Source organism: Blastomyces dermatitidis, assembly GCF_000003525.1.
Source record: "Blastomyces dermatitidis ER-3 genomic scaffold supercont1.5, whole genome shotgun sequence".
Taxonomy (NCBI): Eukaryota; Fungi; Ascomycota; class Eurotiomycetes; order Onygenales; family Ajellomycetaceae; genus Blastomyces; species Blastomyces dermatitidis.
In genome coordinates, this window is record NW_025544778.1 from 5,396,150 (window position 1) to 5,421,250 (window position 25,101).

Here is a 25,101-nt window from a genome sequence, read left to right on the forward strand (position 1 = left end):
GCATACTTGTTATGTGAGAAGAATTGAATAATTTAGAATAAAATTGAATAGTTTTAATCAATTTCTCTGTAAAAAATTGATTTATTTTTTGTCAGTTTTTCTCTTAATAACTGTCATATTATCTGATTTATTATCAATTGATATCATACTCTTTCTCACTGTATCTCAAGAAAGAGATTGTAAAGATTTTATTAATTTATCTCAAAAATCAATTTTAGTTTATTAGATTCTCTTCAAAAATCTAATCTAGTTACTGAACTAGTGTGAAAAAATCAGATGTTTTATACACAAAAGTCTTTTATTCTTCTTTTGAAACAGTCTAATCAACTTTTCAATTGAAAATAGACTTAGAAATATCTTAATTGAAACAGTCTGATCAACTTTTCATTGAGTGAGAATAATGAGTTCAAAAATACACTCAGTTGATGTGGAAAAAGATGCTTTCTCAAATGCTATTTCTAAGATTGAAATTCTGAAGAGAAGAAAGAAAGAAGAAATAGAGAAATAACAAGTTCTTGAAATACAGAAACTTGAAAAAGTAAGCAAGATTCTTGAAAAGTAGTATCTGAGTGAGATGAATGAAGAAGTTCTATTAATTCTTTATACTCAGACTAGACAACTACAGAAGATGATCAAGTTCAAACTTGAAATCTCAAACATAGTTTAAAAAACATTGAAAATTTCTTATATAATCACTGACTCTTTATCTTACTCTTCTTCTTTTTTTTCTACTTCTTCTTCTTCTTTGAATTAGAAGAAAACATATACTTAAGCAGCTGAATCTGCTGTCTCTAAATCTGCTGCCTCAAAACCTACTCAAAATCCTGAGAAAACTGAGAAGAATACTGCTCATATCTCTATTCATAGAAAAGTGAAAAAGAAAATGTAAAAAGAGAAAAACTTTCAAATCTTCAAAAATAGAAGACTTATTCTCAAAGTTTCAAACTAGAACATTCTGTAAAGAAACAAGCTAAACTCAAATCTCATTTTCAGAATTAGAAATGAAATTAATCAGCAGTTCTTTTATCAGTTGATGACTGATATTGAAGTTCAAAAATCAGTTATAACTTCAATTGAGTCATTATTCTTTAAAAACTTCATCATTCTAACTACAATGCCTGAATTCAGTGCTGAATTCCTTATTCAGAATGAGAATCTCTGAAAGTCAGCAGTAGAATCTTTGCTAGACATAATAATTTTATCTGAGAGAGATGAAAAGTGAGATAAATTCATTCTTTATAATATTTCAGTTGAAATTTTTGACTGTGAAGAAGAAATGCTACTTCTCAAAAATGAATTGAAAGAATACAACTTTATTCAACTGAGAAAGAAGCCTGTATAACTAAATTCAATTGAGTTCAGACAAAGCAGGAGAAATGCCTCTGTTCTAGTATATATAAAAATACTTGAACAGTCAAAGATCTCTGAAGTAAGAGTAGTAGATTTGAAAATGAGAGTTCATGAATACAAAGACTCAAGAATGAATCTCAAAGCTCAAACACAGTATTCAAACTGTCAAAGATATAGACACTTTACAATCTCATATTTTAGAGATTTAAAATGTGCATTCTATGTCAGAGATCATAAAACTAGTGAGCATAAATGTGAAACATGCTCAAAAGAAGATGAAATATATTAATACACTCTGCTTAAGTACTCTAATTGCAAAGAAAAACATGCATCTAACTTAAAAGAATGTATATTTACTTCTAGAACTCAAAAGAACTGAAGAAAAGATGAAGCTCAAAGTCAATCTAGAACTGAAGAGAAGAGTCAAGTCAGTAGACTTATAACTGTAAGCTTAAAAAGAAGAAACTCTTAACTATCTAAATCTTTAAACTTCAATTCTTCAGTTAAATGTAAACAGAATTTGAATTCTCAAACTTCTATTAAGATTAGAGAATTGAGAAATGACTCTGATGATAAACTAGATATAATGCAAGCAGTTGAGATCTCTACTTTTCAAAATAGTTATAATCTACTATCTGATGATAGTGACTAGATTCTACTCTATCTCTACTCTCTTTTAGTATGAATATACAACAAAAACAACAAAAAAGTTTAAAAACTCTTCAAAAATCACATTTATTCAAAATAATGTGAATAGAAACTTAAATTGTATTTATTCTTGTCTTCAAATTGTATTTGAATAAAAAGTTGATTTTATACTACTTCAGAAACTGAATTTTGATGCTGAGTAAAATTACATTATTTCTCATTCAAGCTACTACTGCTTTCTATCTCAAAAGTCTGAGATAAAGTCAAGAGTAGTGATCTATGAAAGAAAGAGATCAAGATATTAATTTAATCTAAGATTTAATATCATGTCTGACTCTGATATTTTGATGAGTGATATTATAGATAAAGAAAATGAGTTTGATACTATACAGCTCATAAATATCTATAATGAAAAGTCATTGAAGAAAAATAACAATATCTGAACAATTGATAGAGAATTTCTGAACATAACTCTATCAAGAAACTCTATAATTGTAGAAGATTTCAATACACATCATCTCTGATGAAATTCAGAATGCAAGAAAGCAGTGAGAGCTGATAATCTGATTGAATGACTCTTTAAGCATTCAATAGATTTGATTAATAAGTCTGATCAATACACATTGTTTAGAAAAGATATGAAACAGAAGTCTATTATAGATCTAATCTTCATGTCATAAAATCTAATGAAAAGAAGACTTATAAACTGATTTATTAATTCAAATGAGACATCAGAATCAGATTATGAGATTATTCAATTTAATATTAAACTGAGTGAAAAACAAATGAGTGAAAATCCTCTTCTCTCTAATCAGTATAATTTTGAAAAAGCTGATTGAAAAGTAGTTGAAGAAAGTATAAAACTGTTAAAATCTGAAAGATAGAATGAGCTATATTGAAATTCTGATCAAGATATCTCAAATGAAATGCTTAAGAATAGAGTGAAGCTTATTACATCTATTATTCTAATAAGTGTTAGAGATAATATTTTAAAGAGAAAATCTTCTCAGTATTCAAAATCTTGATGAAATAAAAATATCTCATCTAAAAGAAAAGAATTAACTACTACTAGAAGAGATTGAAAGAATGATATAATATCTAATGAAGAGTTCAAAGCTGTCAGAAATGAATATTTTTCAGATATTGAAAGAGCTAAAACAGACTGCTGAAATAAATTTCTTAAAGAAGCATAAGACAAGAAAGTTTTTAAAGCTTTTAACTATACTAAAACAAGAAGTGTAGCAAAACTTTCAGTCTTAGAATATGAGTTTCAGAATGAATCATATACAGCAAACTCTTTTAAGAAAAAATATCAATCTTTCATGAGAATTCTCTTTCAGAACTCATCAGATTCAGATTCAGATTTAGAGAAAGAGAATATATCACTTCTCAACTACATTAATGAAAATGACTGAGAATGACCTGATCTTATACAAGATGAATTAGAGTCAGCTATCTTCTCAAGTTCTGTTAAAACTGCTGCAGATCCTGATTTAATTAATCACTTGATTATTCAAAATATATATTTCTACTTAAAGAATGAATATTTTGAGCTCTTTTTTAATCTCTTGAAAAATGAATATCATTCTGAATGCTGGAGAGAAGTCACTGAAGTGATTCTTGCAAAACCTAATAGAAAAACTTCAATTTCTAAGTCATATAAAGTAATATCTCTATGAAACTGTCTAGAAAACCTTTTAGAAAAGATAATAGCTACTCAACTATCTTTTATAAGCTCTATAGATGATTCTCTTTTATTCAGTGAATAAATGAGAGTTAGAAAACAGTGTTCTGTAATTGATACTATTCTCTCAGTTATTCATGATATTTAAATAGCAAAGTATGAGAATCTGATCTCAACTGCAGTTTTTATTGATATAAAAGAAGCATTTGATTATGTTTCAAAGTCAAAGTTAATTCAGATATTGAAGATATTAAAACTGTCACTTTCTCTAATAAAATAAGTTAACTGTTTTATATCTAAAAGAATTATACAACTCTTCTTTGATGAAATGAAATAAGACAAGACTGAGATAAAAATAGAAGTATCACAGAAATCTTCAATCTCACTCATTTTATTTACAATATACACTGCATATCTATTCAAAAATAGAAATATGAGAATAGTGTGATCTCTGAGTTATGTGAATGATATTGATCTAGTCTACAGCTTAAAAACTATCAAAGAGAATTTGAAAGTAATTGAAGAAGCTGTAAAGAAAATCTTTGTTAGAGTAGATATCAATCAAATTTAATTTGATATGAATAAAACTGAGTTAATTCATTTCTTTTCTAAATTCAATGAGAAAGAACTATCTCTAACTCTTTTAAATAGAGAGATTAAACCCAGTGTAAATGTCAAATGATTAGAAGTATGATTAAACTCTAAGTTGAATTTTAAATATCACATTCAACAAAGAACTGTCAAGACAGAAAGACTATTGAATAACATAATCAGACTATTAAATACAGAGAGAGGTCTATTCTTCCAGGCTATGAGATAGTTATATATAGTCTGTATTACATCAGTAGCTGATTATGAAGTTCAAGTTTGATGAAATAATTAAGAGAATTTCACTGAACTCTTTCAAAGTCTGCAAAACAGAGTCTTGAGAAGAATTCTGAGAGCATTCAAATCATCTTCTATTAAAGCAATGAAAATTGATGCTTCAATTTCTTCTTCTGTGATTAGATTTGAAAAGACCTGTATAAACTATGCTCTGAGAGTTGTAAAGATGAGCTCAAATCATATAATCAGAGAAAGAGTCTCTTCTTCATTTTCATCAATTAACTTCAGAAATGAACTGAATTGAAATAGATTTCTTGATTGAAATGAAAATAATTCTTTAAAGAAAATGTCTTCTCAACTGTACAGACTATACTCTCTGATTAAAAATCAATTTTCTTCTTTAAATATTAAAAAAGTTGATCATGAGAAGATATCTCTCTGAAGAGAAAAGCTTGAATCTCTTATAGACTTATAAATAAATGAACTATTAAAAGAGAAAGAATATGAACAGCATTTGAAGAGAATTTCTATAATTAATATAAAAGACTCTATTCTGATTTATTCAGATGACTCAAAAAATGAGAACTTGAATAGATTAAGTGCAGACATTGCTTATACTGAAGATAATATCAATTTTATCTCAGATTTCTGAAATCTAGACTGTGAATATGAAGTCTTTGATGCTGAACTATTTACAATAGTGAAAGCTTTCAAACTCATTGAAATAAAATCTCATAAAAGAGGAAATTATTTGAAAGAGGCATGAATATTCTCTGATAGTCAAGCTGCTTTAAAAAGACTTAGAAATAGTCAGATTTATAATAATCAAATGAATCTTGAACTGATCTTAAACTCTGTTTTAAAAATTCAAAAGAGAAGAATATTAAAGCTGATAATTTATCTGCACTGAGTTTCTACTCATATAAATATTCATAACAATGAATTGACTGATTCAGCTGTATAAAAGAGTACAGAATTAAGCAGATCTATTTAAAAAATTATATTCTAATCTTTTATAAAGAGAAAAATAAAAGAATCTTGTTTAGACAAGTGAAATGAAAGCTGGCAGAAATAAAAGAAGAGTATATATTATTCAAGATTTGAAATAAAACTCAAGTGAAAATCTTGTTCAATTAAATGTAAAAAGAAAATATTCTCATCTATAATACAGCTGAAACTAGATCATGACTATTTCAAATCTTATATACAAAGATTTGATGATAGATTTGACTCAATAGAATGCTCATTCTATAATATAAATGAGAATTCTGAGTATATTGTAATACACTGTGCATTATACAATAGTCTCAGAGTCAGATTGAAAGAGAAGTATGATCTAAATCAATTAAATATAAGATTCTTATTCTCAACTGAGACAGGAATTAAATACTTAATAGACTTTCTATCAGAAACTCAAGCAGCTACAAGAAAATGACTAAATTCAGAATTATCTGAATATGAAGAGGAGGAAATCAATCAGATATAGTCTGTTAAAACAGCTATATACTATCTTTTAATAATTTGTTTTATTACAGTCTTTCTTTACTTTATCTTTTTCTTTTAATTTCTTTCTGTCTATCTATTTAATGTGTCTATCTTTAAGACTGTGTTCTCTTTTCCTTTGTCATGATATTGTCAAATGATTTCAAAGTATCAGAAGATGTTAAAACACTGCAATTTGTAAACAGTTTTTGTATTCTGAGCTGAAATTTTCTGATTTTGCATATCTGAAATTGATGAATGTATAATAGTTAACTTTACAGATATAGAAAAAACCCTGAGAACTAAAAGTTCTCAGATAGATGTCATAGTCTCTGACTGCATACATCTATAATTAAAGAATAATAATAATAATAAAACAGATGAAAAGAGTTAAACAGAAGAAGAGATAGAAATCTTGAATAAGATAGTAACATTCAATAATAACAATAATAGAGAAGATGATTGAAGAATGAGAAAAGTTAGTGAATAAGTAATATAATATAGTGAAAGTTTCTTTGTGAGAATATATATAAAATACTAGCTGAATCAGAGATAGATTACATGATTATAAACACTAGTAATACACTAATTCACATGAAGCTAGAGTGAATATTATAATCATATAAGTATGACTGAATCTGATGAGAGAGAATGTAATTTAGAAGAATATATAATTATCAGATAATAACACAGTCACTTCTGAACTTGCTTATAAATGTAAAGAGGTCATAGCAGCCACTAATTAATTTAACGTATGATATATAAGAAGTCAGTGTATGCCTGTAATTATACGCTGACTCAAGTAATCTTTGAATCACAGTTCTACAAATCAGATATAAGAGAAGTTTGTATTAAATGTACTAAGAAGATGTAAGAAATCAGAATAAGTGAATATAATAATCTCTCACTTGAAGAATAGCAAGATGTCAGATAATAAGTATCTTATAAAAGTAGTAGAAGAGATGCTTCTGAACTTCAAACTGAGAAAATTGAAAAATGATGTTATACTTTACTGTAATCTAGAATATGTAGAAGCTCTCTAACTAGAATATTCATTTAGACATGACTTGATAACTTATATATATAAGAAATTCAGTCACTTAGAAAGTTCTGAACTCATGAGCATACTTGAATCAAGAGTATACTGATCAAGCATGACTGAGAACATTCAGATATATGCTTACAAGTGTCTGAATTCTCCGATTGTGAAAGAACCTAAGAAAGGATTAGAATATGAGAAAGTGTAATATTAGATGAAGTGTATAATACAATTATTTAAACAATGAGAGATGAATCTCATAGATATATTACTATGAATATTAAATGAAAATCATTAAATAATTACTGCTATTGACTATACTACTGACTGATCAGTTGTGAAAGCAGTTTCAGAGACAATAGAGAAGATAGTGATAAAGTTTCTATATAATGAGATCTATATTAACTATGAAATGCTGTGTAAAATTCTAACTGATAACAGTATAAATCTCATAGAAGAAGTGATGAGTCATTTTATAAATCAGTTACAGACAAGATATTATAGAACAATATCATATCACTCATGAATAAACAGAAAAGTGAAATGCTTGAATAAAATCTTGAATAACATGCTGATGAAATATCTAGTGAGTAAGTCTATAAGATTATGAAATAAATATCTCAGTCAGGCACTATTAATCACATAAATTCAGCAGCATGCAGTCTTCAAGCATTCATCATTCTATCTGTTGTATGAATTGCATCCGCGTATTTCAGAGAATGCTTTGAAAAAGGTGAGAGAGAGAACAGTGATTGTAGACATAGCAGAAACAACAGTTACAGATACAACAGTTACAGACACAGAATCAAGATTGAAAAAGATCAGTTATATATGTGTAAAAGCTAATAAGTTACTTCTGAACTGAGCAATTCAATTGAAAAGAATACAAGACTCACTAGTTAAGAAATTAAGTCTCAAGATAAAAATATAAGTTCTTATATGCAATAAAAGTTCTGAGAAGTTTCAATCTAGATAATTTAAGTTATATAAAATACTCAAATCACATTCTCTAAGAACATATGCATTGAAAGAATCAGAGAGATGAGTCTTATACAACTTAATAAATGATTTATATCTTGTAAAGATAAAGATGCAAGACTTGAGTGAATTATAATTATTCACAGCACTATTATCAGTGTTGAAAAAGAAGAGACTTACAATTGAAAAGTCTTACAAAGTAAGAGAAATCATAGACATTTATAAATCAGATAATCTCACTTATTCTGATCTTTTCACAATTATAAGAAAAGAATGAGAAGAAATAAAGAAATCAGATAAATATTATATTTTAATAAGTAATGAGACTGTAGCTAATTATATAATAACATACTGCAGACAGCAGATGCAATATGATAAAGAATAGTCTCAAAGTAGCAGACTTACATATAAATCAGATCACAGAAGAAAAAGAGATTCAGAGTTAAATTCAACTGTTTATACCAGTTCAATTACAGAAATCACAGAGAATGAATCATCTGAAACATTTATAAATACATAAGATTAAGTCATCTCAACCTCTGAGAATACTCAGAGATCAGATAAGATTAGTTTCAATGAGCTGTTCACTATAGTGATTTAAGCAGACAAAGAGAGACAGTATAATATATAAGATAGAATTACAAAAGATGAAAGCTGCTGAATCTAGTCACTGAACACTGTATTATATAGAGATTGTGTAAGAATAGTGACTAGCAGATAAAGAAAAAGTGTAAGAAAGAAAAGAAATAATGAATTAATCATTAATTATAAAAGTCAGCTGTAAAAAGATAAATATTATTATACATACTTCATTCATTTTCATATATTATATATTTAATCTATTTTCAACATCATGTCATCTGAAAAACATTAAAAATAAAGAAAATCTTAAAACTCAAGATTTATAAGAAATTTGAGAACTGTAAGCTACTCTTACAATAATATCATACATATCTCTGATTTCTCTATCACTCTGTGTACAATATTAATATCATTTATCACAAGATTGACTGAAATATCAATATAGAAATGTGTATACATGCAAGTAGAAAAATTGAAGAAGAGCGCGGAACTCACAGAATCAGAAGCTAAGACAGAAAGAGTGAAGACAGAAGAAATAGAAGAAGAAGAAGACACAGAATCAGATAAATAACAGTAGAAGTTATCTGAAGCTGAATACTTATAATCTGATATACACATAACCTTCTCTACAGAGAAGGAAGAGAAAGTGATAGAAAAAGCTTGAGAATGAAAGAAGATAGTCTTAGTAGTATTATTATCTTTGATTAAAATAATCTCTGACACTGAAGCAACTAAGAACTATTATTAGTATATAAAACTGTAAAAGCAGAGATAATAATTACTAAATGAATACTCACTGATCTTAGAATTGTATATACAATTTCAACATGCACAAGGCTTCTCAGAAAGAGAGAGAGAGACACAGAGAAATGTAGAAAGTAGAACATAGTATACAAACAGCTTATTTCTATAATAATATTCTAGACAAGATATACAAGCCTTATATCTGCAGGTGTAAAAGAGTACAATATTCATGTTCTTATTTTTAAAAATATGAATATTCTTCACCTGCATTACAAAGTCAGATGATAAATACTAGAGAATAGACTGATACAGATCTATTATTTTAAAGAAATTTATTAGAGTAAATGTATCTGTAATGTTAAACTTTACAGTTATAAAAAGTTTCTTAATGTCTGTGAATATCATAACTTCATGTATAATAAAACTCATAATAATTTGCTCTAAGAACAGGAAAATTAGTATTAGAAAGAGAAGATGAAAAAAGAAAGACTTATAATCTTAACACTGTTGAGAAGAGAGATAATTCTTCAGTACAAATGAACAATTATCTTATTATAAATATTTAAAATGAATATAATAATCAGTATTCATAACTGAGCTTTAGATAGTTATATCATATACAGTCTTTATACAATAAATTATTTTAGAAGTCAGTAAGAAGAGTAGAAGTATATCTACTAAGAAATATAGTTTATTAAGTCTATACAACATCTTCTTGAAATGAGAAGAGCTGATAATGAAAGCAGAGATGATAGAAGCAGAGAAAGTAGAAGTAGCAGAAGTGAGAGTTATAGAAACAAGAGTAGCAGAAGCAGAAGAATCAGAAACAGAGATAGATGTAGAAGATAAGAGAGAAGTAGTAGAGAAAGAAACAGAGAGAGTAGAAGAGAATGCAGAAGACTCAGTTATATATAACACAGATAATTTCTTCATTATTACATTCTTCAAGTTTTCAATCAATGAGTTAATATTGAGGTGTTTACTATTATCAGTTAATGCAGATCTGTTAACATGTAAAGATTCTATATAAATAAAAACAAACATCAGCATCTACATTCATGTAAAAATTATGTCAGAAAACACAATCAGAAGCTCACTGAGAAGAAAAAACAGTTAAGAGTATATAAGAAGATGAAAAAGATGTGTTATTCATAATAATATATTCTAGTAATTATTAGAAGATAAACAAGTTCTGATTATATTTTATAATATATTATACTTACTGTTAATAAACTGCTTAGTATAAGTACTATAAAAATGCTTATTATAAGAATAAGAAGTCATTACTAGAAATATATACAATATAATAAATAAATAACAGATAGAAGATGTTAAATGAGAGAAGAAATAGAAATCTTGAATAAAATAATGATATTCAATGATAATAATAATGAAGAAGATAATTGAAGAATGAGAAAAGTTAGTAAATAAGTGATATAATATAGTGAAAGTTTCTTTGTAAGAGTGTACACAGAATGCTAGCTGAATCAGAGATAGATTATATAATTATAAACACTAGTAGTATGCTAATCTGCATGAAGCTAGAATGTACATTATAATTATATAAGCATGACTGAATCTGATAAGAGAGAATATAATTTAAAAGAATGTACAACTACTGAATAATAATACAGTCACTTCTGAACTTGCTTACAAATGTAAAGAGGTCATAGCGGCTATTAATTAATTTAGTGTATAGTATATAAGAAGTCAGCGTATGCCTGTAATTGTACGCTGACTCAAGCAACCTTTGAATCACAGTATAGTATAAGTATATAATAATACTGACTAGAGACTGCACTGAAGCCTTCTTATAGAGAGAAGATAAAGAAATTATAAAACTCTGTGAACTCAACTCAGCAGTATTCTGAGCAGAACTCAGATATATTATAAGAGAAGAACTACAGATTGAACTTCTCTAAGCTACTGTTTTTAAAATCAAGCTCTTTTCAAGATTCTCTTCAAATGATCACACAGAGTCATACATTACTGTGTTAATTAAGAGAGAAGACAGTATTATAACAGTAATAAGAAGAATAGAAAAAGAACTAATCACTAATAAATTAATTAGTAGAAGAGATAATATCTTACTATAAGACACAGCTTCTATTATTACAGCTGTAAGAGAAGTGAAAGAAGAAGAAGAGAAAGAAGATGTAATAATAAGAGAAGTGCTTTTATAGTTTATTAATATTACTATCTCTATCTTTAATCTAACTTTCTTAATAGTTACAGAGACTGCAGCTGTATTATAAAGATATTTAATTACTAAAAAGTATCAGAATAAGTCTTTTATTATCTTTCAAGAATAAGACTTTTATACACTTACTATTATAAATGAGAGAGAGAGAAGAAAAATGTGTTATAAGAGAAGAAAATCTTTTCAAAAAAATTCTATTATTACTGTTAACTTTATCTCTAAAATACATTATTTTTACAGAGAATTTTATACATAGAACAGAATATAATGAGAGATCTATAAGTCACTTATTAACTATATTTTTCATATTTTAAATTAATATATAAGAAATTCACTTATCATATATTTAATTTAAACAGAGATAAGAAAAGAAAATTTACACAGTTAGCAGAGAAACTCATCTATTTCTTTATATTATATTTAGTATATATACTATTAAATCAGTTAATAACTATTACTATATAACAAAGATAATTTCTAATTTAATAATCTTAAAAGTATTAGAACTATACTCTTAAAGAGAAGAATATTATTATATTTCTAATTATACTAAGATTTTATTACAGTTTCACATAGCTTATTACTTTTATATGAATAATTTCATTTATTTCACAGACTATTTAAATCAGTTTTTAATTACTCTATAATATTATTTAGATATAATATAGAAAGATCTGATTAATAAATATAAGAACTCTGCTTTTATATAAGATTAACAGATTACTCTTTTATAGTAGTAAGATATCACTGAGATATCACTTCAGCTATTCTTACTTATAGAATAGAAGAAGAGTATTCACTTATTATCTATATAGAATAGCTAGATACTGATTTCTAATTAAAGAAGTCAGTGATTCATTTTCTTCTACTGAAATATATATAAGAGTTACTTAGACTGATTATGTGACCGTGTCTGAGACCAGAACCAGATTTTTTAATAGTCTTATTATCAATTTGACTGATCTCATTACACAGTTTTAACATTAGATAGTAGTCTCATACTGTCTCAGTGAGACTTACTGTCTACTCTTATCACATTTTTCAAATGAGATCATGATTTTCACTTCTCAATTTAAATTATTTTTATTACTTTAAATAACTTTAAATCTCATTTGAGTATTATCAAAAAGTGTTACTTTTTAAAAAATTAAAAATAGTCTAAAAAAACCTTAAAATGTCTAAAAATAGTAACTTTATGCCAAGAATGAGACTAAATGAGACCAAATGAAACCACTTTCTCATTTTTTTCAAGTCATGATTTCATTTTAAGATCTGATATATAGTCACTTTACCTGTTTTTTTGATAGCCAGTCCCAGCAGGATTCACGCCAAGAAATGTATGGGACCAGACCAAATGGGACCAAACATGAAATTCATGGTCCCGGCGGCCAGTCTAGAGTTACTACATTTCTCATACAATCTTCTTAGCATACTAAGTACTATATCTGTGATATCCTTGCAATAACCCTGTAGCCCACAAGCTCACTATTCAAGCAAGATAGTCAAGCCCATTCATACGGCTCCTCAAACAACTACCTACATGACACCGCCGACTAGCCACCGCTTCGGTTCCGCCACGTTACAGCTATCTACAAGAGCTTAATATAGTAGTGGGTCACGTGATCTAGGGAGATAGTTACTCCAGCGACAGTTTGTCTAGTAAAATCTGACTTCGTGCTTCATGATTTGAGGCAGTCACCACGAGTCGTGTGTTAGTCGACTCACACAAAGTACCGTGAAAACTGCTTGACTGAACACAGAGCCAATGAAGATATTTTCTTGAACTTTAAAGAACCCATCCCGTGCTCGTATGACAGGAGCGTGGTTGCAGGTGAAAGGAAACAGGAGGACGGACATGTTTCTGCTAGAGAGGGTTGGGCGGGATATAATACTTTTTTTCATTATTAGTGTTACATCAATGATATGTATGTCAAGCATGATCTTATCTTTCTTTCCTCTTCCCTTTTGCACCTATCAGATGGGCTCCATGCTCCTTTTGAATGAGGCTCTAGTTGCTGTGCAGTGCCATCCTACTTCGGAGAATTCACCCACACACATATTCAGACACATGGGTGATTATCAATAGATAGAGGATGCTACTCCGTGGAAGCGAGGGTGATGAAACAAAAGAATGTGAGAGTTGTGATTGATACAATTTAAGACCGGGAAAATAAATACTGGGCCACAGATGTATTCCGACCAATAGTGAACTCAATCAAAGACATTTGTTAATCGAAGAGAATGTCTTTATGACTACAAAGAAACTATCCAGCCACATATTGAACAGATCCTAGGCTGGACAAGTGATCTGTCTTTATGATTGCCGAGTCAATCTCTGGAAAATCGTCTCCATCTCCGAAGAATCCAAGGGAAATGGCAGCAGAAAAACAAAATTTATGAGGAATTCAAGTTCGCAATGGCTATCCCACCATGAGTTGACATCTTAAGCGCTGTCATTAGATGGGAAAGTAATTGTGGGTATCAGATCAGCTGAAGATGCTTATGTCTTGTGAGGAATATGATGAAATACTGCTTGATCTGCTCATCTTCAAGGTCATGCATGATCTTTGTGCCTTTTGCAATAACTGAGTGAGGATATCAGTGGGGATGGGACTCACTACTCCCAAATATTCCAAGTGTTTCTCCCTCTACTTCTTCTCTGTGTAAGGGTCAAGGTCCTGCAGAACTCGCTTCCCAGCTAACTTGAGCCTATCGGGCAGGTCACCTCCAGCCTGCAATCTGTACTCACACTCTTCCTTGATTATCTTTAGAGGCATTGTGAGGAATTCAGAATCAGGAACACAAAAGAGCCCAGAGAAAAGATAGATGCTATGGATAGAGAAAAGAAAAGAAACAGAAACAGAAGATCATGGAAAGATCATGAGTAACAGATATCTCCAGTAGAAGGTAATTCAGTACAAGGTAATTCAGTAGAAATACAGCAGTGGATGAGAGGAACAAAAGAGAAGATGGAAACTGTGAGGTGGACAAGATGTCTGTAACTGCCATCCTCACTGTTTTGCCCACTGAGTGGTTTCATCGCGTAGACTTGACAAAAATTGAGAAGACATATTGAAAGATGAGTTTGGGGTGACTGGTGGAGAGACTGAGGGGGGTGATTGCTGTAGGTGAGGATGGAATGGTGAGAAGGTGAGGCCTCAGGAGAGGCATGGCTGAGTCAGCAGGAGGAAAAGCAGCGCGGGCTTCGGCACTAATGCAGCATCAAGGAAGTCCCTAGGTACTGTATTTAAGGCTTACGATTGTGGAAGGAAAAGTTGGATTTCAAACAGAAGCGCAAAAGGAGTGTTAATTATTACTATGTAGGGCAGTGTAGATACCTATATAAGCGGGAGAAATTAATCAATTATCGACAAAAGACTAGCCAACCCAGCCCAACCCAGCCCGACCTAGCATGCGCTGGGATGAGCGACACATCTCCTATTGGTTTCCGGTCCTTGGGGTCATGATTAAAGAAATGAAGGTGAATTGAAACATATAGAATAGTCTTGTCTGGATGTGCGCGGATGTTTGTGCGTCTAGACAGAAGGGTGTCAGTCAGTAGCTCCTGTGGTCATGTTCCTCGAGTAGAATGGGCAGGCATATATATTAGGAACAAGATAGCACATAAGTTCTTTACGCCAGGTAGTTATGGTCCATGTCCTGTCTGTGCCAAACATGAGTGGGAAAAAACGCCGGTTCAGTTGCCTTCAGCTCTACAGAGTCTTAAAACGGGAGAAAACATTTTGTTCCGGAAGGATTGCAAACGACTGAAAATTTAGCCAGGCATGGATGGAGTGGAACTTCCAGGGGAAGCCGTCGATTATGGGTTTAGGGGAGGGAGAGGTCTGGGGTATAATAAATAACAGCCACGTTACACGCACAAGAGCGAGCCACCGTCACGTATTTGATATCGAGTGAATACGTTTAGTATTCAGGCTCAACCTCCTCTTCTAAAGAATCGCTGGCAACTTCCTCATAGTCCCGTTCCAACGCGGCAAGGTCCTCACGAGCCTCAGAGAATTCACCCTCTTCCATACCCTCGCCCACATACCAGTGGACAAATGCGCGCTTGGAATACATGAGGTCGAACTTGTGAGAGAGCGCAGACCAGGCTTCGGCAATGGCGGTTGTGTTGGACAACATGCAGCGTACAGTATATCAATCATATATTACTCCGCTCTTGTTTATTTTTTTTTTCTGGGGACCAATAAAAATTTTTTTTGTTGGGGGGGGGGTGGGGGGGGGGGGCGGCCTTACACAGCGCGGTTGACTTTAGCGAGGTCGCCATTAGGCACCATCTGGGGAGGCTGGTAGCAGATACCAATCTTGAAACCGGTAGGGCACCAGTCAACGAATTGGATTGTACTCTTCGTCTTCAATGTCGCCACGGCACTATGTACATCCTTGGGTACAACATCTCCACGGTACAGAAGACAAGTCGCCATATATTTGCCGTTGCGGGGGTCGCACTTGACCATCTGGTTATTAGGTTCAAAGCAAGACATGGTTACCTCCATGACGGAGTTGGACTCATGAGACGCCTTTGCAGCAGACACGACTGGGGCATACGCAACGAGTGGGAAGTGGATACGAGGATAGGGCACCAAGTTGGTCTGGAACTCGTTCAGATCGACGTTTAAGGAGCCATCGAATCGGAGAGATGCAGTAATTGAGGAAACGACTAGATATTCGGGTTTTATTAGTTGTCAAACAATTGAGAGGTTAGAAAACCATATATGATCCGATGGAAGGAAACCGACCTTGAGCCATGAGGCGGTTCAGGTTGTCATAGCTTGGTCTCTCGATACCCAAGTTCCGGCGGCAAATGTCGTAGATTGCCTCATTATCCACCATGAAACTGCAGTCTGAATGTTCCAGAGTCGTGTGCGTTGTGAGGATCGAGTTGTACGGTTCGACAACGGAAGTGGCGTTCTGGGGGGCAGGGTAGACGCAGAATTCCAGCTTTGTCTTCTTGCCGTAGTCCACGGACAGACGCTCCATAAGAAGTGCACCAAAGCCGGATCCCGTTCCGCCTCCAAAGGAATGGAAGACCAAAAAGCCCTGAAGACCGCCGCAGTTATCTGCCACACGGCGGACTTTGTCCAGAACCTGATCAATCATCTCCTTACCCACGGTATAATGGCCGCGAGCATAGTTGTTGGATGCATCCTCCTTTCCAGTGATCATCTGTTCTGGGTGGAAAAGCGCACGGTACGGACCGGTGCGGACTTCGTCGACGACATTTGGCTCAAGATCGCAGTAGATGGTTCGGGGAACATATTTTCCCTGGCCTAGATAGGGGGGGCGATATGTACATGTAAGTTTCCCGAAATCAAATCAAAAATCCATATGTATCCATCGGCACTTTCTTGGAAGAGGGCTGTCGAACCTGTTTCAGAAAAGAAAGTATTAAATCCTTGATCAGGGTCGGCAGCTTTTCTTTCTTCAGTCAGGTATCCATCGGGCTATCAAATGAGGACGAGTCAAATTAGTCTCACATCCCGAGTAGATGTCAGGGAACAAAAGTCCATCAAACTGCAACGAGCCAGGAAGAGGGGCATAAGTTTTACCTGAATGCCATGTTCCAGGCAATACAGCTATAAAAGCAACACAGTTGAAGACATTAGCATCGTTGGCGATTTATATTGGTCGTGTGAATTTGACCGCATAAAGATATAATAAAAAGTACGAGTGATATGGAGTGGTGAAGTCGTACTTCCCAACAGGAGTTTGCGATTTGGCAACCCGCCTGGCCGACTGTTTACAGCACGTTGATATCAGCAGCAAGGACTATAGCTAAATGAATAAATATACAGATAAAACTGTAGCAACAAGGACCGACGTACCGTTCAAACTAACTACCTCTCTCATGGTGGATGGCTGTGGTGGAGGATTCGGTATGTTGTGCTAAATGATGAAGATTGGGCGGAGAGATGTTGCCCAACGTAGAAATGGGGAGGGCGGTCACGAAGCTCCGATATCAACAAAACTTGGAGCTGCTGCACCTGAGTCAGAGTGGAGTTTTGTCTTTGTGAGAAAGAGATGTAAGATGCAGCGGGGAGATAGCTGAATAGGGGGCAATTACCTGAGGTGAGGGTAGACAACGGGAAGTAAATAATAAGGATGGGGGAACGGGGGGGATTGAGCTGGGAGCAGAAGATCTCGAGTCTTTCTGTTCTTTTCTGTTGTTGGGCGAGGTATTTTTCTTTTTTTTATGTTTTCTTTCGGACAACGGTGGCGTTACAACTGGTAATCCTGAAATACACAATAATACAGAGATAGCACCGGTCCTGTGGCGAAAGACGGCGTCTGGAGCTGGGGTTTGTTGGGGTGAGGAAGCTACCTAGTATTACTGGCCAATCACTGCCTTCCATCACAGTACTGTCACTTTGGTTCGTGTGTTGTTTTACAGTGGTACGCGTTATTTTGTTATTTTGTTATTTGTTTTTTGTATTTTTTATTTATTTTTGCTTTTTCCCAATTGTTGGTCACCCATGTGGTGATGGGTTGTTTTGCCTCCAGATATCTCATTTCAAGTCCGAAATCGATAGATAGATAGATAAATAGGTAGAAATACGACAGAGGGCGAAGGGAGCACACGCAGCCATCCATCCTGTTTTCTTGTGCTTCCATCCATCCATCCAGGTCTGGATTAGTCAGCCCAAATTAGCGCAATGTCACATGATATTTTCTTCAAAAGAAACCATCCATGAGAACGGGTGACCTCATACCCTCGCAGTCAACTACATCACATCACTCACATCCATCTTCAACAAATATCTATCTCCATGATTAAACACCGCTCTCCTGTCTACATAGATGTAACAGGGTTTTTTTTTTCAATGAATGTACGTTGGACCCTACTCTCGACTGAGTTTCCGCGAATGATATAGCTATATTAATTAATTGGTATGTATTTCTGCTTCTCTTTGAAATGTATCCTGGCTGCAGCAACTCTGATAAATGGGCCAAACAATATCTTATGGCCCTATTCTCTCCGTTTACCCTAAGAAATCCGTGGCTATCTTTGAAGAGGATACTTTCATTATGTTTTTAGTCCGAGCGCATTCCCGTTTACTGGGTCTTGTTTCTTTCTTTCTTTTTCGAAACTGGGTTCCTTTTTCGTGTTACACAGTCTACCCCCATGTGAGATGACAATAGATTTTTGCAGCTCTCCTTTTATATTTGATTCTTCATATTTCGGAGTGATTGATCCGTTAATTAAATTTAAACACTAAATTATGCTATGCAGGTTCCCAAGAGTTACACATATCATCTAGATATACCATTATGACTTTTTGCTTGGCTGATAGACTGCTATTTATCGAGCTCCAGCGCCCAAGGATTTATGCCCTCGCTAGCTCGGCATCATTCACGATCCACGATCCACTCAAAAGCCATGAAGCCCCTTTTCTGCCTGGCCCTCCTTCTAGCCGGCGTTGTGTTTGCCAATGTGGAGAAAACTATATTCACGGCACCCAAGCCTAGCCCGCTGCAGTCGTATCAGGACCTATTTGATGACCTAGAGATAGAACGATTATCCCCACAGGCACCATCTATCAGAACATATGCCTTAGCTTCATTTCCGTCGGAAGAGGCTCCCAAGGGATTTGAAAACTGGTTTTACCTTGACTCTCTGAAACCTGGCCAGCGATATGAAGTTCGCGTTTGCTACCTCGCAACTGTAAGGCTTTTTCCAATTATATTTAAACCCCATAACGATCCCAAACTCTTGACCCAAAAACTAAAAACAAGTGAAAAATTGAATTGAACTCAAGCAACCTACATCTTTCACTCTAACAACCTACACCGTCTCCGAAATCCTCGACTCCCCTTCCCTAATTTCCAGCCTAACTACATTCTCCGCCTCACACCTCCCAACGCTCCTTGAACGACTTGACAAAGACTACCGACAAAACCAACAGCAGCACTTGGCCGCCGACGAACACCCGCCCAGCAACCCTTTCGCCCTGCCGCCCAAACTGGGCCACTCATCGAGACAGGACGCTAGCAACAGGGCTTCAACATCCGCTTTATTCCTACAAGTCCACGCTGCTGCTGACTACTTCACAGTGGACAAGGGCTTGATGGAGAATGTGCCCCCCGTACATGTCGATGTCATTCTCGACCCTTATCTTTTTCACCTTTTTCCGAAATCATTGTTGCCTACTACTGTGTATATTCTTATTCTTGCGGGGATAGCTTGGGTTATCTCTTCGTTTGTGTGGACTGGATTTGAGGGTGTTGCGGGCTTGTCTAAGAAAAACAAAAGAGATCGGGAGAATCAGCTTAGGCAGCGTAGTGAGTCGGGGAAAAAGGAAATATGAGTCATTAGACGGCTTGCGCAGAGGGTTGATGGAGGAACGAGAGGGAGGAGGGAGAAGGAGGCTGAGGAGGCTGCGTGGCCTGTTACTTACTATCTGCTCGAATGTTCATGTCCCTCTTTCCCTGTTCCCCTCGGCTCCCATTATCGGATATGTATTCCATTAATATTGGCATTCTGACGCCTTACATAGCGTTATTGCATATTACGATTCCTTTGCATAGCTGTGTGACTGGTACTCAGATTCGTGCGCATGGCACGAGCTAAGTATAAACACCCCTGGTTCCAATCTCTCTCCAACCTCCAATCTTTTATACGCGGCTGAGCGGCAATTTTTTTTGACCGATGCGCATTTCGAATGAGTCCCAAATACGCCCGATAAATATATATATATATATATATAGGTATATATCTACTCATTGGAGATCAGACAGGCTGGTAAAGTCGGAAATGGTAGATGCGAGTCCGCCAAGAGAGAGCCAACGGTGGCCAACTACCCCTGGAGGGGGAATTTCTTGAACAGGCAGTGTTCGTTGAATGCTACAGACACCATCAGCTGAAGTGGCTTTCAAGACGTGTCATTGAGTGTTCATGCGAATTTATAGTTGACAAGAACGGTTTTATGTTTAAATTCGGAAGATTTCCTTTGACATATGAAAGGTCGCAAATAGCTCACCTTCACTTCACCCCTTGCTCCCGTGATGCACTGATGCTAGGCAGCCCATTAACCATTAGGAGGTAAATACTCCAAGTAAAGTCAACAAGTGGCCGGGTTTCATTCCAGTTCTTCACGCTGCCCTTTACATCCTTCGGGTTGGCTTCAAGCCCATTTACGCAGCGTAAAGTCTTTGATGATACACTTACCTTACCCCCGGTAGTTGAAGCCTCACATTTGACGCTGCTCATCAGATATCCAGAGCTGCGGCTGTTCTTCTCGCTTCCTACAAATTTCACGCCCCGCGGACTTAACCACATCTCCCGCCCGCATGAGACCTCATTGCTTCTGAAACTCCTTTTTCACACCATGTTAGTATATATACCTAAAATTTCCACCGAAAAAGAATATCCACGAACTGATTGATTGCAATGCAGAACGGAGCGCTCCATGAGATACAAACCTAGAATAGTCTCTATCTGAGACTCTCGTTAATCATTCGCGTATGGTTGGACGAAGCCACCAGAACAGAAAAATCCACCGCAGCTCTGCTCATATTTTAGCTAAATAACTTAAATAAACATTTCATCTGCCCTGCCAGGGCGAGTCCATTCCGATCTGTTAGAAGAGAGATTTGGCAACAGGTAGTACCTCCATGATGAATTTGCATGCCTGACATTTTAGCAGATCTCATCTGATCTGGTTCCCCTTAGTTTATTATTTTTCTTTTGCTTCTGTGTCATCCTTTGGCCTACCCTACCTTGAAGATTTTTCTATTGGCTGCATTGTGCATTCTGTGTCTAGATTTCGCGAGAGGGTGCTGGCCAGTCTATTCTATTGATTGAGTCGGCTTCTTCACACATTCGGAGGCGGCTGATGGATATAAATTTTACATACGTCCTAGAGATTTGACCCTTCCGCCGTATTGGACCGGGAATACGTGGCATTCTTTCATTTCAGAACAAAGATAAACACCCACTGCATCGCCCAGTTTCGGGATTTTGCTCTACTGGATCACTCCAACATACTAAAGAAAGACATTTGCGGAATTCTCTTCATTCCAGCCTCCTGTCTACATCTCTTTGAAACATGCTCGTTTTACTGTTCCTAGCTGAACAAACAACCCATATTACATCCGAAGATGGCATATCCCCTCAAGCAGCGTCCCTCGGCCTACTTGGCCTCTTCCTCACATTTTTCTCAGCAAACCCTCGTTTCGCCCATCAAATAAGGGCGGGGGAGCCTTCAACGATCTTGAGTTCTGTGGCGGCCTTGGTGGCATTCCGTGCCCTCCACCCAAGCAATGCTTTGATGATCCGACGGATGTATAGTCCAGACCTAGGACATCGTTAGTCCGAGGATTTGCCTTCAAGCAAGGAAATGATTTCTGGGGGTTGGGGTATGATTGAGAATGCGATTTGTAAGAAAGGGGAGAAGAAAGATGGATAAAGATTGGAGAAGCTATCAGTGGCGCATATTATCCCCCTCATGCAGGTGAGATTGAGATCTCGAGACGTGGGACGAGTGGCGGAGCACAGGGTAACTTGCAAGTTCCATTTTTGCAAAGGTTTATATAACTGGCTGATACGGCTAGCTAAAGTGTTGAGAATGTTATCGTCGAGCAGCCTTTCGAATATGATCCAATCCGCCCTTCTGGGCATATTGCGCCTCTCTCTTCATTTACATCCTAACTACAATTTATTTGTCTTTCCCACACATGCAATGCTGCAAACTTTGAAATGGTGAATGACTCGGGAAATCTATACTGGGCTGTGCATTCTACCATAAAAGATAGGAAAATATAAATACTCATGGTATGCTTCCGGCCCTGCCTTGCTTGCCCAGTTCAAATCTCGACATATCGACATCTTTAATGCTCTCTTTGGCCCAGCCCCTTTTTTCCCTAGCTGATTGAACAAGCTTCGTCAAATTGGCCTCTCCATTTCCAGGGACAATCTCTTCCACAACCTGTCAGTTTTAGCTTCTTGCGAGGATTCAACTGAGAACACATAAAAAAGAAAGATAAAAGAAACGCCTCCAAGATGAGCCCGATCGCCATTCTTGCCTTCCTGCTCGCCGCCGTCTCCGCATACCGTACCCCGCCGCGACAATACCAGCCTTGCGGCGACCATGGCATAAATCCCAAGCCCTGCCCCTTGGACTTCATCTGCATCGACGACCCGCGCAAGCCCGGTTGTGGTATGGCTTGCGATATTTCTGGCATCTGCATTAAACCTCGGTTCTGTGGCGGGTTTGCTGGCATCCAATGCCCCCGAGGGAAGAAGTGTTACGATGACCCAAGGGATACATGCGATCCAAACTATGGGGGAGCTGATTGTGGAGGGATTTGCGTGTGAGTAGCTTATGATTGGAGTTTAGTCGTGGTTGGTAAATTTGGGGTAGGGGCGGGGGGGCGGGTTAATGTGGGAGTATTGAACAAGAGTCAATGGGCGTTTCACCTTGTTATTATAGCTGAGGTTGAGATTGAAAACTTATTAGAGAGTTGGATGAGACGTGATGTGAGAGGGCAGAACTACAGAGGGTTTAACTAGAGCTTCCACCTCCAGGAGATTGAATCAATGGGTGCGAAGCCAGAAGCTGATACTGAGCGGTTGAATACAAAATGTGAACCTTCTTTTTAACCGGGCTGTAAAAAATGCAGAGGGATGTCTTATCTATGGGCATTAACGTGTGTACATTAGAATGAATTTTCTACCGAATACATCTATATTCAAGAATTATTGTTGTTGTTTGATGTTGTGGGTTCTTGCAACACTCTAGCAGTTAAATATATTAGAAATCCAAATTCCCCGTAATCAGGGTTATACCATCGGTCTGGATTGGATCCGGATTACAAAATTGTGTGACTTATTAATACTTTAACTTTATATCATAGGCTTTCTTGCAAAAAGTTCGGGGGCTATTGGGAATCTAAACGCCAAATTCAAGGATTATTTTGTTCCAGACACTCTTTGGTTTCTGGCAGGCCACATTTTTCATTGTAAATAGCCCAAATATTAAGGACAAGTGGCACTGATGTCTATATATATAAGATAACACATTCCCACCCGCCTGATCACCAGGACTAAAGGAAAACGAAGGAAAATGAAGGACGCAAGAAATATATGAACGCAAATAGCTCTAACAATTGGACAAAATCATACCTCCGCTAATCCATAAATCATCCAAACACTTCCTTCGTCTCCAAAGGATCCCGCCTCCTATTTCCCCGCCCTTCCGTCGTAAGCCCTAGTCCACTCTTCTTGACCGTTCTATCGGTCTGCCCAACTTGCCTTGTCGCGAACCGGGACGCCTTCCGTAGCCGTATTTCCCGACGCACCTGGTTGGGACTGACGAACTCCTTATTTTCGTAGATGACGGGCCCCCCGAAACTTCCCTCCAGTATCACAATGGGCGTCAGTACGAAGCGCGGGCCGATCTCGACCAGAGTGATATCGGGAGCACCACCCTTGCCACCTCGCTTGGGCTTCGGCTTTGCTTTCTCCGCATCATCTTCCTCAGCTTCGCCATCTTTTGTCTTCGTGGCAGCAACAGCCCCGCCCTCCGACTCGCGAATCTCAAACACCCGTATCCATATTTTCCCGTCAACGCCAAACACGCCGATGATCCGATCTATGAACGGCTTCATGCCCCGCACCCCGCGTTTCGGTACGCTGAATACACTCCGCAACATCTCTCGTACGAGACCCCTGTATTCATTCCCACTCCGCATCACAGCCGCCTCGTCGAATGTCTTATCAAACACAACCACCCCGCGTCCGCCTTTGAGGCAGTTGCCAGAGAACCCGGTTCCCATCTCGCCCATCGTGTGAAGACTGCTCACGGAGAATTTTATGGTGGGGCCATTTGGTGGTCGTGAGAGCCAGAGGTAGAGGTCCTGGCCGCGCTTCTTGGCTTCGAGGAAGAAGATTACGTTGCACGAGTGGAGGTCTGCAAGAGAGTTGAGGAGGAAATTGTAGCCGGCCGTTTTCTTTTTAGTGTCGAGCTTGCTCTCTTTGTGTGTGTGTGGGAGGAGGGAGGTGAGGTCTGAGAGAAGGTGGCGGTGCCTGGTGGTGAATTTATTCTATTAGCTTTATTTTGCACTGGTACATGGATCATGTTTAGACTGCAGCCATAGCTACAGCTGCGTGGAAATGAGATACAACGGTTCAGCATGGCGAGTATTTCTTTCACATACCGATGTGTAACTCCTCTCGAAGTTAGCATAAGCACTCGAGTTTTAGGCATGAATCCTGATGATAACGATTGCGACTTAGTCGCTACACCACCTTCAAACCCATTCTGCTCATTCTGTTCATCCTCATCTTCGTAGTCATCGCTATCGCTTGTCTCATCCAGGTCATCTGACAGATCGTGCATGGAGACATCGGCGTCCTCCATATCCTCGCGGGTGACGGATGCTTGGTTTTTCTTTTTGGACAGGGACTTGTATACGGAAGACATTGTGAAAAAAGGGCCTTATACAACTAAAATTCAAATGAAAAGAAGGATTGTCAACGAGACGGAATACACAAACTCGCCCAGTTCATCGAGATTGGATATGTCTCCTCGCGATTAATATTTTTCGCGG

The 25,101-nt window shown here is 36.1% G+C and overlaps 6 protein-coding genes across 6 annotated transcripts; 1 reads left to right on the top strand and 5 right to left on the bottom strand.

Moving 5' to 3' along the window:
* Positions 1 to 15,456: 15,456 nt before the first annotated feature.
* Positions 15,457 to 15,675, bottom strand: BDCG_17163 (tubulin alpha; the record flags this gene model as incomplete). Its single annotated transcript, XM_045426311.1, has 1 exon — positions 15,457 to 15,675. The coding sequence occupies one exon, from the start codon at positions 15,673 to 15,675 to the stop codon at positions 15,457 to 15,459; it is 219 nt and encodes a 72-aa protein (XP_045281337.1).
* Positions 15,676 to 15,785: 110 nt separating this feature from the next.
* On the bottom strand, positions 15,786 to 17,403 carry BDCG_17164 (tubulin alpha-1 chain; the record flags this gene model as incomplete). Its single annotated transcript, XM_045426312.1, has 6 exons — positions 15,786 to 16,213; positions 16,293 to 16,823; positions 16,922 to 16,997; positions 17,103 to 17,129; positions 17,249 to 17,289; positions 17,379 to 17,403. 6 exons carry the CDS (start codon positions 17,401 to 17,403, stop codon positions 15,786 to 15,788), a joined length of 1,128 nt encoding a protein of 375 aa, XP_045281338.1.
* A 631-nt stretch (positions 17,404 to 18,034) lies between these two features.
* On the top strand, positions 18,035 to 22,913 carry BDCG_05638 (uncharacterized protein). Its single transcript, XM_045421326.1, has 5 exons — positions 18,035 to 18,441; positions 18,785 to 19,216; positions 19,311 to 20,881; positions 20,948 to 22,324; positions 22,431 to 22,913. Exons 2-3 carry the CDS (start codon positions 18,881 to 18,883, stop codon positions 19,857 to 19,859), a joined length of 885 nt encoding a protein of 294 aa, XP_045277235.1. The 5' UTR covers positions 18,035 to 18,441; positions 18,785 to 18,880; the 3' UTR covers positions 19,860 to 20,881; positions 20,948 to 22,324; positions 22,431 to 22,913.
* BDCG_05639 (uncharacterized protein) lies at positions 20,534 to 21,296 on the bottom strand (the record flags this gene model as incomplete). Its single annotated transcript, XM_045421327.1, has 2 exons — positions 20,534 to 20,858; positions 21,271 to 21,296. The coding sequence occupies 2 exons, from the start codon at positions 21,294 to 21,296 to the stop codon at positions 20,534 to 20,536; spliced, it is 351 nt and encodes a 116-aa protein (XP_045277236.1).
* BDCG_17165 (uncharacterized protein) lies at positions 21,734 to 23,246 on the bottom strand (the record flags this gene model as incomplete). Its single annotated transcript, XM_045426313.1, has 2 exons — positions 22,604 to 23,246; positions 21,734 to 21,848 (listed from the first exon to the last, which is right to left on the bottom strand). Exons 1-2 carry the CDS (start codon positions 22,771 to 22,773, stop codon positions 21,734 to 21,736), a joined length of 285 nt encoding a protein of 94 aa, XP_045277237.1. The 5' UTR covers positions 22,774 to 23,246.
* A 13-nt stretch (positions 23,247 to 23,259) lies between these two features.
* BDCG_05641 (ribosome biogenesis protein BRX1) lies at positions 23,260 to 25,099 on the bottom strand. The gene is made up of 2 exons (XM_045421328.1): positions 24,709 to 25,099; positions 23,260 to 24,577 (listed from the first exon to the last, which is right to left on the bottom strand). Exons 1-2 carry the CDS (start codon positions 24,972 to 24,974, stop codon positions 23,692 to 23,694), a joined length of 1,152 nt encoding a protein of 383 aa, XP_045277238.1. The 5' UTR covers positions 24,975 to 25,099; the 3' UTR covers positions 23,260 to 23,691.
* Between the last annotated feature and the right edge of the window lie 2 nt (positions 25,100 to 25,101).

Excerpts from the sequence above, each read along its gene's own strand:
- BDCG_05638 (XM_045421326.1), top strand. The coding sequence starts at position 18,881 with ATGCCCTCGCTAGCTCGGCATCATTCACGATCCACGATCCACTCAAAA. Across the intron at positions 19,217-19,310 it reads GCGTTTGCTACCTCGCAACT|CAACCTACATCTTTCACTCT; the intron begins GTAAGGCTTTTT and ends ATTGAACTCAAG.
- BDCG_05641 (XM_045421328.1), bottom strand. The coding sequence starts at position 24,974 with ATGTCTTCCGTATACAAGTCCCTGTCCAAAAAGAAAAACCAAGCATCC. Across the intron at positions 24,578-24,708 it reads TCGAGAGGAGTTACACATCG|GCACCGCCACCTTCTCTCAG; the intron begins GTATGTGAAAGA and ends ATTCACCACCAG.